A 12,700-nucleotide genomic window follows, 5' to 3' on the forward strand; every position below is an offset into this window, starting at 1 on the left:
AGCCTGTAAATTTTACATGTTTCTGTTTAGTCTCCGATTAGGCTAATAGATATACAAGATCATTCAGATATGTTCCAGGATATGAAAAATTAAGAAATATATGATAAATTAATTGATTTCGTATACAGAAATCGACTGATAGGATTACGTAATATTCCTGCCGCAATTCTAGCGGCGTTTAGGCCTGCTGGCCTTGATCTATGTGCGCCCTCAGCTGAAGAGTGTTTGTACTGTGAAAATTGCTTACATTTTCCAGAAGAGAATATAGTGAGGTTGCAACGGTAGTAGAATTATTGAAATAGTCAACAATACTAAAATGTCAATCGAAGAATACAAAACACAACTTCGGGCTGCTCTTCGTCAATTTCCCGATTTTCCTTCAAAAGGAATATTGTTTGAAGACATCCTGCCCATTTTCAAGAATCCGAGCACCTTCCAAGCTCTCATTACCGCGTTAAAACTACAGATTGAGGAAAATTTCACTGGAGAATCCAAACCTGATGTCATTGTCGGTCTAGATGCGCGCGGGTTTTTGTTCGGTCCTTCTCTTGCTCTTGCACTGGGAGCCTCGTTTGTGCCAGTACGCAAGAAAGGCAAACTGCCTGGCGAAACAGTAGAGGCTGAGTTCGCAAAAGAATACGGAACGGATATATTTGCAATGCAAGCAGATGCCATTACCACAGGCCAGAAGGTCATTATTGTTGATGATATTATTGCTACGGGCGGCAGCGCGAAAGCTGCTGGAGAACTTGTCACCCAGCTTGGGGGCACGATTCTTGAATATGCTTTCCTTCTCGAACTTGATTTCCTGAAAGGCCGCGACAAACTCAGCGCGCCAGTTTACACGCTCTTGTCGGGACAGCCTACCAAGCTTGGAGAATGAAATTAAAATTATTGTGTTCTCGTTTATTCATGTCGTAATATTTGTACGTGGAACGTAGCCACGGGAATAGAAGTTGTATCTGCGACTACCGTAGCCTGTACACCTAAATTTGCTAGCGCGCCTCGAATGACTCCACATGAATACCATAAGTAAGGTTGTGCTCGCTTCGCTGTATCGACACCTCCAATATCAGTGCTCATTCGCATTAACATTCGGAAAGCATTATCAGTCAAGACATACATTCCTCGATGATTCGTCTTGAGATTGTCGATCTGCTTTTTGAACAGCAATTGCCATAAGTCTTTACAAATATATTTCACCACTTCTAAGACTTCCGTATATAGCGGTCTATCCTGAGCGAATCGTTCGACAAGTCCTTGGCCGACTCGGTATCCAATTCCTTCGATATGCTTATATTCCACTCTTTGCCGCGCATCTCCTTGGTCTTCTCCCTGGTCTTCTCCCACTTCTCCGTCTGTTCCACCCGCAATCCTTATCACCCGCTCGGATGTCGGTACAAGTTCAATCAGCATCAGCTCTAAACATGACTGATTCAGATATAAAGCATGTATATCGGTATTTATCCCCTGCACTGTTCCCGGCGGGTTCGGACTGGGAGACGCTGATCCATTCGGACCACCTGGACTACTCAATGCAAAGGTGCTCGTCGTGGCGATTCTAGTCTGAGCCGTTGAAAATTGCTCCTGAGCTATTTGCTGCTGTTGACTGGCTTGCTGTGGTGTCGCACTTGCTGTGGTAGCCATTTCATCTGTGGTGATCTAGTACAAAATGTGGTTATATATCAAGAGAGATTCTAAAGGTCTGTCAGGATAATAGATCGAATACCTTATCTTACACATTACACAGTAATAATAATATGCCCAACCAAATACTTTCAAGATAGCCTTTGACTGTTGGTAATTTCTCTGTAAGACAAGAAAATATAGTAGAATGGAATGAGGGCTTTTCGATTTGGCGCATTCGCCGTCCTTCTTCTGTCCTGTTCTGTTGTTTTAGCCTTTCCGAGGAAACAACTGGACGAACTGAGGTTAGTCCGTGCTGTCTGAGCTAGGTTTTGTGTATCTAACGATTGCGCTGCAGAGAAGAAACAAGAGAAGCTTTCTATCATGGCTGGAATAGTTATCTCCAGTATGGATTTCCTGAAGATGGTGCGTATTTATTTTTTCCTTAGTCTAAATATTGCGGTGTCTGACTTAAATTAGAGGTCACTCCTCTTAGTTGTTCCGGACGAGGACGTGACCGAGCAAATCCGAACAATAATGGTCTTAACGACGTTCTCGGGGATTTTTCACTCACCCTTGTGGATAGTATGGACACACTTGTTATTATGGGCGATCGGGATGGTTTTGAAGCTGCGGTCCGAAAAGTTGAGCGATTTGTGCACTTCGACTTGCCCTCGCGTGTCCAGGTTTTTGAGACTACGATCCGTATTCTTGGAGGTCTACTATCTGCACATATATATGCATCTTCGCCTGACCTAGGGTATCAAATTCCAGGATACAAAAATTCACTTTTAGATCTTGCTATCGACTTGGCTGACCGATTGCTTCCAGCCTTCGACACTCCCACTGGTATTCCTCTTGCTCGTGTCAACCTTCGGGATGGTGTTGCGAATGAAACAATCACAGAAACTTGCACGGCTGGTGCCGGCAGTCTGGTTCTAGAGTTTGCAACACTTTCTCGTCTTGTAGGCGATGACAGGTACGAAGCGGCTGCCCGACGGGCATTTTTCGCCGTTTGGGAACGAAGAACTTCACTAGATCTTGTCGGCTCGACGATTGACGCTGTATCTGGTCTCTGGACAACTGCCTACTCGGGTATTGGTGCCAGCGTTGATTCGTTTTTTGAATACGCTTTCAAAGCATATATACTCCTTGGAGATGACAACTTTCTCGAAGTATTCCAAAAGTCATACGCAGCTATTAAACTATATTCCCTGGAGGACGGCTGGCTATATAAAAACGTCCATATTGTCACGGGCAATTCTGTCACCTCCTGGATAGATGCGCTGGCAGCATTTTTTCCCGGTTTGCAGAGTCTAGCTGGCGATATCAACGCAGCGATTCGCCATCATTTGGTCTATTACAAGATCTGGATGGCCTATGCAGGTATTCCCGAGCGATGGAATTTCCAACGCAACAAGGGAAGTGTCGAATTAGGTTGGTACGGACTTCGTCCTGAATTCGTTGAGTCGAACTATTTTTTGTATCAAGCGACCAAAGATCCGTTCTATCTTCATGTGGGTGCGCAAATTCTGGCAGATTTGCAAGCTCGGGCTCGTTCTCCCTGTGGATTTGCTGTAATTCACGATGTTCTTACAGGGGATTTGGATGACCGGATGGAGAGCTTTTTCTTGACTGAGACGTTGAAGTATCTTTATTTACTTTTTGATGTTGATAATCCGTTAAACAAGGACGATTCGAATTTCGTCTTTTCGACTGAGGGACATCCTTTGCGGATCACTTCCAATCTGGCTCTATTTGCTCGTAATACTAGTCGTCTCCCAGATCGAATAATCCGAAGACAAGCGCATGATGAAGAGAATATTGATCTTGATCGCCGAGTACTTGACTTCGGAGTCAAAACAGAAGATGAAGTAGCTTTCCAAGGGCACAAGCAAAAAGACGACAATATGAATGATGAAGTTGTCCATCTAGATGACAATTTAAAGCGATTAGGCTATACATGTCCGAATGTGAATAGTCAAGGATTCTTTTTCTCATTCGTTGTGTCATGGTCAGAATTCTATCATCTTGACGGGATCTTTAATTTTGAAGCTATTCAGGACTCTGTGTTTCCTAAGAGAGAACGGACTAATTACTCCTCTCAGTCTCAACTATTTGCCTCGAATATGCAAAATTCAAACCTTTTACGCGCCATCATTGATTTGCCAGCCTCAGATCCACGAGCTATATCAGTTCCTCTTTCTCGGTCGCAGTCTGGGACTCTCTGGGAACTATTTATTCCGGCAAGTAAGCCTTCAATTTTGAAAGTCCGTGGTCTTGATATTGAGGCGAACTCCTTAGATGGCCACCGAGTGAGGTTTATAAAGGTCGATGAAGAACAGGATGATGGGTCCTGGTTTTTCACGGCACGTCGTAAGTCTGCATCAACGACGGGCGTCCGATTATTGAATATCGGTGGAGTTAAAGTGATGGGCACCGTCAAGTTGCAGACGCTAATGTCTACAGGCTATCAAGAGCAGGAGGTTTTTGAAATTTTACGAGATGGACGTGTAAGATTTCAGGGCGAGGAGATATTAAATTTGGTAGTGGGGATATAATTTGGGATATTTAATTTTGTTAGCATATTATTATATTTTTCTTTCAAACACAATTGAAAATGCCTATTAACCTATCGCAAAATCCATACATCGAAACTCCTTTAATTCATTCATCATATATTTCACGTAAACTTGGTTGGTAAGTTACGGTTCGGTTCATTTAGAATGAATGATTAACCCCGTAAGTAATGTCGCGTTGAAGCTTGATCTTTTGCAGCCATCTGGATCTTTTAAATCGCGCGGCCTCGGAACTTTGATTCGTCATCACATATCTGACAAAACTGCCGAATTTAAATTTGTCTCTAGTTCCGGCGGTAATGCTGGTCTGGCTGTTGCCGAAGCTTGCCAGCGATATGGCGTGGAGTGCATTGTTGTCGTGCCTGAACCGACCCCACAAGCCGTCGTTGATCGATTGAGTTCTTATGAAGGTACTCGCGTAGAAAAGCACGGCTCCGAATGGAAATATGCCGATGCACGAGCGCGCCAGATCGTCGCAGAGTTAGGCGACCACGCTGTGTATTGTTCACCATTCGACGACCCACTGATTTGGCAAGGGAACTCGAGTCTGGTTGATGAAATAGTCGCTCAAGCTGCATCTCTGTATCCATGTTCGCAACTCAAAGCAATTTCCTGCTCGGTTGGAGGTGGAGGTTTATATACAGGTCTTGCGAGTGGTTTGAGCGCAAAGTATGATTCCATCGAGTCGCGTCCAATGATCGTAACCTCGGAAACCGTCGGTGCAAACAAACTCGTCCTATCTTTGCAGCAAGGCAAGCTTGTAACGCTTGACAAAATCACCTCGATTGCTTCCTCGCTAGGTGCTCCGCGAGTTGCCGATCAGGCCTGGCACTTCGTAAATTCCTATCCGACTCTAGCGGCACAGGTGACGGATTCGGAGGCTGTTATGGCTTGCCTAGAGCTACTCCGACATCATAGATTGCTTGTTGAACCTGCCTGTGGAGCTGCCATCGCGGTTTGGGACAGTCCTGATCGTGTCAAGTCTGCCGGTATTTCTGATTCTAGTGATCTCATCGTCATTGTCATCTGTGGAGGTAAGATTCTTTCCTTGATCAAATTATCATGCTAATTTGTTAGGTTCTACGGTCACAATCGAAAGGCTCCTAGAGTTCTCTCATAAATTTGGATTATGATACTGCTGTTCTATTATATTTTCGATAAATTGTTTTCTCATACTTACAAATAAATATATTTTGCATCCTAGATTGTACAGAGATTACATCAAACAAAACTCCAGTATCTTACATTTTTATTCTATCGTATCTCCTATTTATTAGATTCGTCGACATAACCATTCAGTGGGTTGGTATTAGTTGTTTCCGAGTTAATGCGCCCTAGTTCTAATTCCTGCTCGACTTCGGGCCGAGGTTCTGGTGCACGCTCTTGTTCTCTAATTTCTGAAAAACGGGTTGGAAGTTCTTCTTCGGTAGTCTCAGAGCTAACTTCGCTTGTGAGTGGAATGTCATACTCGGTAATCGGCCCTGGAGCCTCTTCTGCTAGCGGAGCGATCGGATCGTTAGGTAAGTTTGAAGTATGAATATCCCCAGCAACTCCGGAAACAACATATCGGTATGGTCTTTCAACTTCTGCTAAACTATTATTGACTCTCTTTGCTGGCCGAGGCTGCTCAATCTCAAATTCTTCAGATCTCTCACGTACTGTTCCCCGGCTGGGTTCCTCACCAGAACCTAGTAATGGATGTATTTCAGTAGGTGATCCTGTCTCTGACGGTCGCGGTAATGATTCAACTTGTCCATCTAAAATTGAGACAGGAGAAAGATTAATATCTACTGGTGGCGTTCTTTCAACTTCTCCCACATCCCCTTCTATATAATCATGCAATGCAAGAATATCCGAGATCTGCCCTCCATAATTTTCATGGTCTAGATCCGTGGCTTGTCGCGGCTCCTCGTAGAAGTTTTCAGGATAAGAACTATTCGCTGGCTCGGTATATCCACGGGGATCAAAAGTAATTACCAGCGCATTGTCCCTAACTCTCTGCGAAGGTGCGACTGTTTGATCAGATACATTTGATTGGGCAAGAACTGTTGGTTCGTCATCATCACTCAGCGTCAAATCTATCACATTAGAGCGCCGCTCTTGGTTCGGCTCGTGCGGTAGCTCCATATCAATATCCAAAGTTTTATGGGCAACATCTTTATCTCTAGGATTTCCTTCCTGTCCAATATCCGAATCCGAATCCGAAAGATCAAGATCAGCCGTTTGCTCAGGCACTCTCCACGTTCCATCTGGATCTATCTCGACTGATTCAATATCTGATCTTGTTCTCTTTAAAATGTCCTCAAAGTAGCTGTCCACAACTATGTCTTCCATCGGTGCAGGATTGTTGCAAACAGGGCACGTCCAAGTCGGCGCTTGCTCTTGTAGTTCCAGATATGAGTACGCATCGTAGCACTGAACATGACTGCACTTTACCGACCTGATCGGCAACGTGATCCGGCAAAACGATAAAGGACATTTCAAAGTTATGATACTGGCTCCTGTAATAATGTCCTCATCATCTGAATTTTTTTTCATAATCTCGGCCATCACCGTTTCCTTAGCCAGATGTCGCCCAGACACAATACTTGTAGCAATTTCCGGAACAGATCGTTTTCGAACCCAAAATAAACCAATTGTGAATTCAGAATTTGTATATGCATAATGAATATCGATGTATGGTGGTATGCGAGATTTGTCAATATATTCTGTAAGGTCAGCAGGGTTCACCGTCCATGGCTTTCCCTTCAGTCCCCGCAAATTGAACGGCAGCGCATTATCATTGATTCGGACTTCGAAATAATGTGGAAATTGCAAATAAGAAGAAACTGAGGAAGCACATCCAGGCTTAGAAAGCAAAAACACTCGATAACTGTGGTCTGTTTTCAGTCGGTCAACTTGAGCCGAACTCAGCTGAAGTGGCAGCCGAATATGATTTTTTGCTTGCGGGAGTGCTTGATCGGTTAGAATGAGCTTCACTTTGTTCTAAAACCAAAGAAACTCACGCTTAAGTGAAAATGCAGTATTAATGAGATTTAGAATGATATAAAAAGGCGTAGATAAGAATTGGGCTCGGTCTAGAAATACAGTTAAATCATACTAGCAAATCATGTTAGTCAACAGAAGATTTACCACTCGTCATGACGTTTAAATCTGAAGATTTTGATAGCGAATACAAGGTTCCAAGAGCTGATGGCGGTCTTGTATCATTTGTTCGATATGTGTGTGGATTGCTTGCTGAATGTGCATTATGAGATACCATCTGGTAAGCCGGAAGGGAAGCAGGATTCGGAACAGACGTTCTGGAAGTTGAGGAGGTAGATTGTATCGCAGAAGAATGCGAATCCCGCGATGGAGAAGTATAGTTATCTGAGTATCGACCATCACGAGCATTATATATGATCTCCCTTATTTCGGCGATGCTTTCAGAAGCGTGCTGGTTTCTGAGTAACTGCAGTTGGTCAATAATCCGCTGTTGAACTGCACTCTTTCTGCCATTACGACTAATATTCAGCTGAGAACAAATACTTCGCAGTGGAGGAAGTGTCAAATCATTAAAAATAATTGATATAAGATCCTAGACAGAGCTGTTAGTATGACTTGTAGTCTCTACTAGCATACATAGCAAGAAATAGAAGATAATACCTCGACCTCAGATGAAGGTTCGCTGCCGTGGACCGCGGCAAGGGAGAAGCGATTATATCCACTCATTACGGAGCAATTAATTGAATAAATTGTGTACGCTCATTTCCGAGCAACTTTTTGATCCTAGAACCGATTATTTTGATGATATTTTTGATCCGATGAGCTTCGACGAAGTGTTGGAACAGTTGAGTGATCTTAAAACCCTCGGCCGACTTTTGATCGTCTTCCCAATCAGGTTTTTTCTTGATCTTGGGTCATCAGTAATCTTTATTTTCGCAGTCAGACGTACAAATCTCAAGAAACAAATTATTTTATAAACATGGCAAAATCTCTGCGTGCAAAATCTCGTGTACGTGCGCGCGCTATTCGTCGTGAAAAGGTGTTTGAACCCGTGGAACTTGCGCGAGTTAAACGTCTTGCTAGCAAGCTATCCAGTTCTGCAACACCGTCCAGTTTACAGGCTGCTGCTTCTTCTGAATCTATGGAAATCGATTCTTTGTCGACCTCTACTACAGCGATTCCTGTTGCTGTCTCCACCTCAGTTGGATTGACAGCTATACCGGCTGAAGCCAAGATCAGTACATCGGGCTGGAAAGGTTCACGCAACGAGCAGTGGAAGCAGAAGAAGGCAAGCAAGTCAAGTGCTCGCAGAAAAAAAGGCTCGCGCTCTCTTGTTTTTGGAAGTCGGAAGAAAAGTTCAAAATAGCTTTTATTGTTTTTATACTATTTTCTAAGTGGTTTGCTCGTTGAGCGGAAGATTGCATGTTTTCGCTCAATTGACTGGCGTTGGGTTATTATTTTTGTTAGGAAATAGAGATTTGATTTGGGACTCAATAAATTTCATTGATACTGCAATGTTTAATTATGTTCATATTTACGATGATTTATCCTCTCTTAATTTTGTAAATTATCGACTGTGCTAGCTTAATCTTTGGATCCTAAAAATTCTCCCAATGTCCCAACCAAGTTCAACATTTATTAGTTACTAAACATCTTTCTGTTAATCAAAGATCAAACTGTTATCAACAAAAAATGGGCAAATATAAGAGAAGATTTAATGAACGTGCAAGAGCAGGAACTCTTTCAAAACAAAAGAAACTCAGAGCTTTACGACAACCCCGTTCCATTAGACATCCCGTTGTTGAAACGAACATTGATCTACCTGACCAGCCAGAACTAGAACAGAAGCAAGGAGCACCTCCAGCAGATTCAAACAGACCAATCCTAGTACCAGTAACGGATGCTGAGCGTGAAGCTAGACGCGCTGAGTTGGAACAATTATTCAAGCAACCTGAATCAAAATATTCAAAGCAAAAGCAAAGGAGACTCGACAAATATATAGAGCGACAACTTAAAAGGGATGAAAAGAAAATCATTCTGGAAAAGCTGGCTTCTTCAAAAATTGATACTTCAGTTTTGCATAGTTTGCAGCGATTAGGTTCAGGCAAAGAAACTCGGCGAGAGCTGCTGCAGGATGCTTTGTTGAACGAGAAACTTGGAATTCTTGACGATCAAGGACATAAATTGCTCTATGACGTTCATGAGGTCAAAGACAGAGAGCAGCCTGTAACAGAATTTCTATCAGAACCAGAAGAAATGGCAAATATTGATTCATCTAAAAGATCATTAGAAGAAATAGAGACAGCATGCAAATTTAGAACAGGATTTGGCTTTGGTAATATTCAGAAAAAACAAAAAGGTTTGTCTCAAAAACTTATGCGAAGTCAAAAGGTTCCTTACAATTGGCGGTCAAGATTACAACAAGAGCAATTGCGAAAAATAAGGTCAAATTCGGCTTTAGATAATTCATCTGAGGATGAGCCTTCAGAGTCAGATGATGATTCTGAAATTTCAGAGGATGAAGAAAGTTTTAGTTCGGACGCTGAATGGACTGGATTTGACGATAAACAGGACATGAATATTATTAGTACAGGAATTATGAGAGTTCAAAGTAATGACCAAGGAGGCGAGCGTGATCTGTCTCAAGGAGGGGACACCGATGGAGATAATGCCGAAGAAAATGAAGAAGACGACGATAGCGACAGTGAAGAAGACGACGACGGTGATGCCTATGAGGCTATTTCAGATTTCGGGGGCCAGATATCGCGAGGGCAAAGTTTTAAAGACTGGGCCGAAACACAACTTCGAGGTGGAACAACAGAAGAGCTGTCCAATCTCAACACATTTCCCTCGCTTGTTCAAAATTACACGCCAGTTGATCGACCCGAAGATCGCAATAGTCCTCCTCCGGATATCGTCACTCTTGACGATGCAGACAAGCGCAGATCATATTTTGTTAACCTTGACCGAGACGAGGATATCCAATCTAGCAGGCTCTTATTACCTGTTGTACAAGAAGAGCAGCGGATCATGGAAGCGATCAATAATAATCTTTGTGTTGTCATTTGTGGAGAAACTGGAAGTGGAAAGACTACACAGGTACCCCAATTTCTTCTTGAGGCCGGTTATGGAGATCCAAATAGCGAAAATCCAGGTTTGATTGGAATAACTCAACCTCGTCGAGTAGCAGCCATTAGTATGGCGAAGCGTGTAGCTACAGAAGTTGGCAACAAGTTTGCGCCGAAAGTAGCCTACCAGATTCGTTTCGAACAGAACACTCAACCGGGTACAGCAATGAAATTCATGACGGATGGTGTGCTCCTTCGTGAACTTGCTAAAGATCTTACATTAAGTAAATATTCTGCTATAATTATTGACGAAGCCCATGAGCGGAATGTTAATACTGATATATTGATTGGGGTTCTCAGCCGCGTCTTAAAATTACGGTTGGATCTGAGCAAGGAATCTACATCTGTCAAGCCTTTAAGATTGGTAATTATGTCTGCTACTCTGCGGGTCTCTGATTTTGCCGAAAATGCAACTTTATTTTCAATTCCACCACCTGTTCTAAAGGTAGAAGCGCGCCAATTTTCAGTCGCTAAACATTTCAGTCGGAGAACGGCTCATAATTATATCGATGAAGCTTTCAATAAAATTTCAAAAATCCATAAGAGACTTCCCCCAGGGGGGATATTGGTATTTATGACAGGCCAGAATGAAATTACCCAGCTCTGTCGTCGACTCAAGAGAACTTTTGCCGAACAGTCGGAAATTAATGATGATGATGATGATGATGACGTGAGTTTGCATTTATCTGCAAACGAAGGTAATTCTTTCAGAAGTTTTTACAGCTTTTGGTTCTAACTTTTTAATAGCCGCTACGGAAGCTGAAGATATTGATCTTGGAGACTTTGACGAGTCCGCAATCTATTTAGAGCGCGAAGATGATGAAATAGAAGATGAAAATCCCGAAGAAGTTGAGGAAGGTTTTGAAGAACAAACGCAAGAGACTAATTCTGGTCCTTTACATGTTTTGCCACTGTATTCACTGCTTCCTACAGCACAGCAAATGAAAATTTTTGATAATCCTCCAGGCGAATCTCGACTTTGCGTTGTTGCCACAAATGTTGCAGAAACCAGTCTGACGATTCCTGGGATCAGATATGTGGTAGATTGTGGAAGAGTGAAGGAGCGGAAGTTTGACAAAGTTAGCGGAGTTCAACGGTTCGATATTTCCTGGATAAGTAAGGCTAGTGCAGATCAACGAGCTGGCCGTGCAGGAAGAACAGGACCGGGGCATTGCTATAGGCTTTACTCTTCAGCGGTATATGAAAGCGAGTTCCCTCAATTTTCGAAGGCAGAAATTTTACGAATGCCGATTGACAGTGTTGTATTGCAGCTCAAGAGTATGGCGATCGATACAATTAGCAATTTCCCCTTCCCGACCCCTCCAGAAAAGCTGGACTTGTTTTCTGCCGAAAGATTGCTTGAATATCTTGGGGCCATTGCACCAAATCAAGGAAAACTTACTACGCTTGGGCGAGTGATGTGCTTATTCCCCTTAGCACCACGGTTCGCGAAAATGATTGTCATCAGCCAGCAGTTTGACTGCTTACCGTATATGATTGCTATTGTGGCCGGCCTCTCAGTGGGCGAACCATTCCTGTCTGAAATCGAATTGACAAGAACTGAAAATCCTACCCAGGGTGATCTTGAAGATCAGAAGCGCGAACGAAAGAAGTACTACACTGCCTTGCAGCGATTTTCCGCTTTAGATTTCTCTTCGGATGTCATGCGGTTATTATCTGTAATTTGCGCATTCGAGTATGAATCCGAGAAGTCTGAGTTTTGCTTCAAGAACTTCTTACACGAAAAGCTCATGGACGAGATTCATAAATTACGCCAACAACTAACGCACATTGTATCGACGATCATTCCAGCTACGCTGAATTCCAAATTAGGACCCCCCTCTGAGGTGCAGCAGAAAGCACTCAAACAAATGGTTGCTGCTGGTTTCATTGATCAAGTAGCCGTTCGCGCTGATCTTGTCCAAGGGTATGATCCGAACTCTATGCTACTTACGCTGAACACCCGCAAATCAGCATCCAAAAGCACTGTCAAAATTACAGATATACCGTATCTACGAATAAACCCGTTCACATTCAATAAAGACAAAAAATTTCTCAGTGGAAAATCTGGAATTGATAAATCGTGCGTCATAGAACCTCCGGTATACATACATCCCACCTCTGGACTGGTCTTGTTTCGCAACGATTCTTCTAAGGTCACTGATCTCCCTGCTTTTTTGGTCTACAGTGTCGTACAACAAAGTAGCGCGCGCTGTATTTCGGAGGAAGAATGTGCACGGATTCGAATCAAACCTTTAACTTCCATTTCCGGCAAGCAACTTGCTGCGCTTGCGAAATTGGAGTAATTTCATTTCTTTCATAAAATGATAAATTGTTATCTTGTACAATATGCTTATAATATACATCACCGTTCGTGTCAGG

General features: G+C 43.0%; 7 protein-coding genes across 7 annotated transcripts; 5 read left to right on the forward strand and 2 right to left on the reverse strand.

The window, feature by feature from the left end:
• The first annotated feature begins 221 nt into the window (after window positions 1-221).
• V1516DRAFT_675009 (phosphoribosyltransferase-like protein) lies at window positions 222-968 on the forward strand. The gene has a single exon (XM_066922179.1). The coding sequence runs from the start codon at window positions 317-319 to the stop codon at window positions 881-883; it is 567 nt and encodes a 188-aa protein (XP_066777330.1). The 5' UTR covers window positions 222-316; the 3' UTR covers window positions 884-968.
• Window positions 895-2,102, reverse strand: V1516DRAFT_332996 (transport protein particle component-domain-containing protein). Its single transcript, XM_066918910.1, has one exon. It carries the CDS (start codon window positions 1,645-1,647, stop codon window positions 907-909), a length of 741 nt encoding a protein of 246 aa, XP_066777331.1. The 5' UTR covers window positions 1,648-2,102; the 3' UTR covers window positions 895-906.
• Window positions 1,795-4,239, forward strand: V1516DRAFT_675011 (glycoside hydrolase). Its single transcript, XM_066922180.1, has 3 exons — window positions 1,795-1,931; window positions 1,985-2,052; window positions 2,107-4,239. Exons 1-3 carry the CDS (start codon window positions 1,840-1,842, stop codon window positions 4,185-4,187), a joined length of 2,241 nt encoding a protein of 746 aa, XP_066777332.1. The 5' UTR covers window positions 1,795-1,839; the 3' UTR covers window positions 4,188-4,239.
• V1516DRAFT_651005 (tryptophan synthase beta subunit-like PLP-dependent enzyme) lies at window positions 4,240-5,408 on the forward strand. Its single transcript, XM_066920255.1, has 3 exons — window positions 4,240-4,326; window positions 4,374-5,239; window positions 5,283-5,408. The coding sequence occupies exons 1-3, from the start codon at window positions 4,247-4,249 to the stop codon at window positions 5,336-5,338; spliced, it is 1,002 nt and encodes a 333-aa protein (XP_066777333.1). The 5' UTR covers window positions 4,240-4,246; the 3' UTR covers window positions 5,339-5,408.
• On the reverse strand, window positions 5,332-8,077 carry V1516DRAFT_691086 (PINIT domain-containing protein). Its single transcript, XM_066923843.1, has 4 exons — window positions 7,851-8,077; window positions 7,338-7,782; window positions 7,211-7,282; window positions 5,332-7,159 (listed from the first exon to the last, which is right to left on the reverse strand). The coding sequence occupies exons 1-4, from the start codon at window positions 7,914-7,916 to the stop codon at window positions 5,472-5,474; spliced, it is 2,271 nt and encodes a 756-aa protein (XP_066777334.1). The 5' UTR covers window positions 7,917-8,077; the 3' UTR covers window positions 5,332-5,471.
• On the forward strand, window positions 7,825-8,719 carry V1516DRAFT_332944 (uncharacterized protein). The gene has a single exon (XM_066918908.1). It carries the CDS (start codon window positions 8,170-8,172, stop codon window positions 8,554-8,556), a length of 387 nt encoding a protein of 128 aa, XP_066777335.1. The 5' UTR covers window positions 7,825-8,169; the 3' UTR covers window positions 8,557-8,719.
• On the forward strand, window positions 8,720-12,688 carry V1516DRAFT_332945 (P-loop containing nucleoside triphosphate hydrolase protein). Its single transcript, XM_066918909.1, has 2 exons — window positions 8,720-11,016; window positions 11,066-12,688. The coding sequence occupies exons 1-2, from the start codon at window positions 8,883-8,885 to the stop codon at window positions 12,622-12,624; spliced, it is 3,693 nt and encodes a 1,230-aa protein (XP_066777336.1). The 5' UTR covers window positions 8,720-8,882; the 3' UTR covers window positions 12,625-12,688.
• Window positions 12,689-12,700: the final 12 nt, after the last annotated feature.

The sequence above is a fragment of the Lipomyces oligophaga genome (assembly GCF_038497815.1).
Source record: "Lipomyces oligophaga strain CBS 7107 unplaced genomic scaffold V1516scaffold_4, whole genome shotgun sequence".
NCBI classification, from domain to species: Eukaryota; Fungi; Ascomycota; class Lipomycetes; order Lipomycetales; family Lipomycetaceae; genus Lipomyces; species [Lipomyces] oligophaga.

Excerpts from the sequence above, each read along its gene's own strand:
- V1516DRAFT_332996 (XM_066918910.1), bottom strand. The coding sequence starts at position 1,647 with ATGGCTACCACAGCAAGTGCGACACCACAGCAAGCCAGTCAACAGCAG.
- V1516DRAFT_691086 (XM_066923843.1), bottom strand. The coding sequence starts at position 7,916 with ATGAGTGGATATAATCGCTTCTCCCTTGCCGCGGTCCACGGCAGCGAA. Across the intron at positions 7,283-7,337 it reads TTTAAACGTCATGACGAGTG|ACCGAGCCCAATTCTTATCT; the intron begins GTAAATCTTCTG and ends CTGTATTTCTAG. Across the intron at positions 7,160-7,210 it reads TACTGCATTTTCACTTAAGC|CACTCCCGCAAGCAAAAAAT; the intron begins GTGAGTTTCTTT and ends TAACCGATCAAG.
- V1516DRAFT_675009 (XM_066922179.1), top strand. The coding sequence starts at position 317 with ATGTCAATCGAAGAATACAAAACACAACTTCGGGCTGCTCTTCGTCAA.
- V1516DRAFT_675011 (XM_066922180.1), top strand. The coding sequence starts at position 1,840 with ATGAGGGCTTTTCGATTTGGCGCATTCGCCGTCCTTCTTCTGTCCTGT. Across the intron at positions 1,932-1,984 it reads AAACAACTGGACGAACTGAG|AGAAGAAACAAGAGAAGCTT; the intron begins GTTAGTCCGTGC and ends ATTGCGCTGCAG. Across the intron at positions 2,053-2,106 it reads GTATGGATTTCCTGAAGATG|AGGTCACTCCTCTTAGTTGT; the intron begins GTGCGTATTTAT and ends GACTTAAATTAG.
- V1516DRAFT_332944 (XM_066918908.1), top strand. The coding sequence starts at position 8,170 with ATGGCAAAATCTCTGCGTGCAAAATCTCGTGTACGTGCGCGCGCTATT.
- V1516DRAFT_651005 (XM_066920255.1), top strand. The coding sequence starts at position 4,247 with ATGCCTATTAACCTATCGCAAAATCCATACATCGAAACTCCTTTAATT. Across the intron at positions 4,327-4,373 it reads ATTTCACGTAAACTTGGTTG|TAATGTCGCGTTGAAGCTTG; the intron begins GTAAGTTACGGT and ends TAACCCCGTAAG. Across the intron at positions 5,240-5,282 it reads CGTCATTGTCATCTGTGGAG|GTTCTACGGTCACAATCGAA; the intron begins GTAAGATTCTTT and ends CTAATTTGTTAG.
- V1516DRAFT_332945 (XM_066918909.1), top strand. The coding sequence starts at position 8,883 with ATGGGCAAATATAAGAGAAGATTTAATGAACGTGCAAGAGCAGGAACT. Across the intron at positions 11,017-11,065 it reads GCATTTATCTGCAAACGAAG|CCGCTACGGAAGCTGAAGAT; the intron begins GTAATTCTTTCA and ends ACTTTTTAATAG.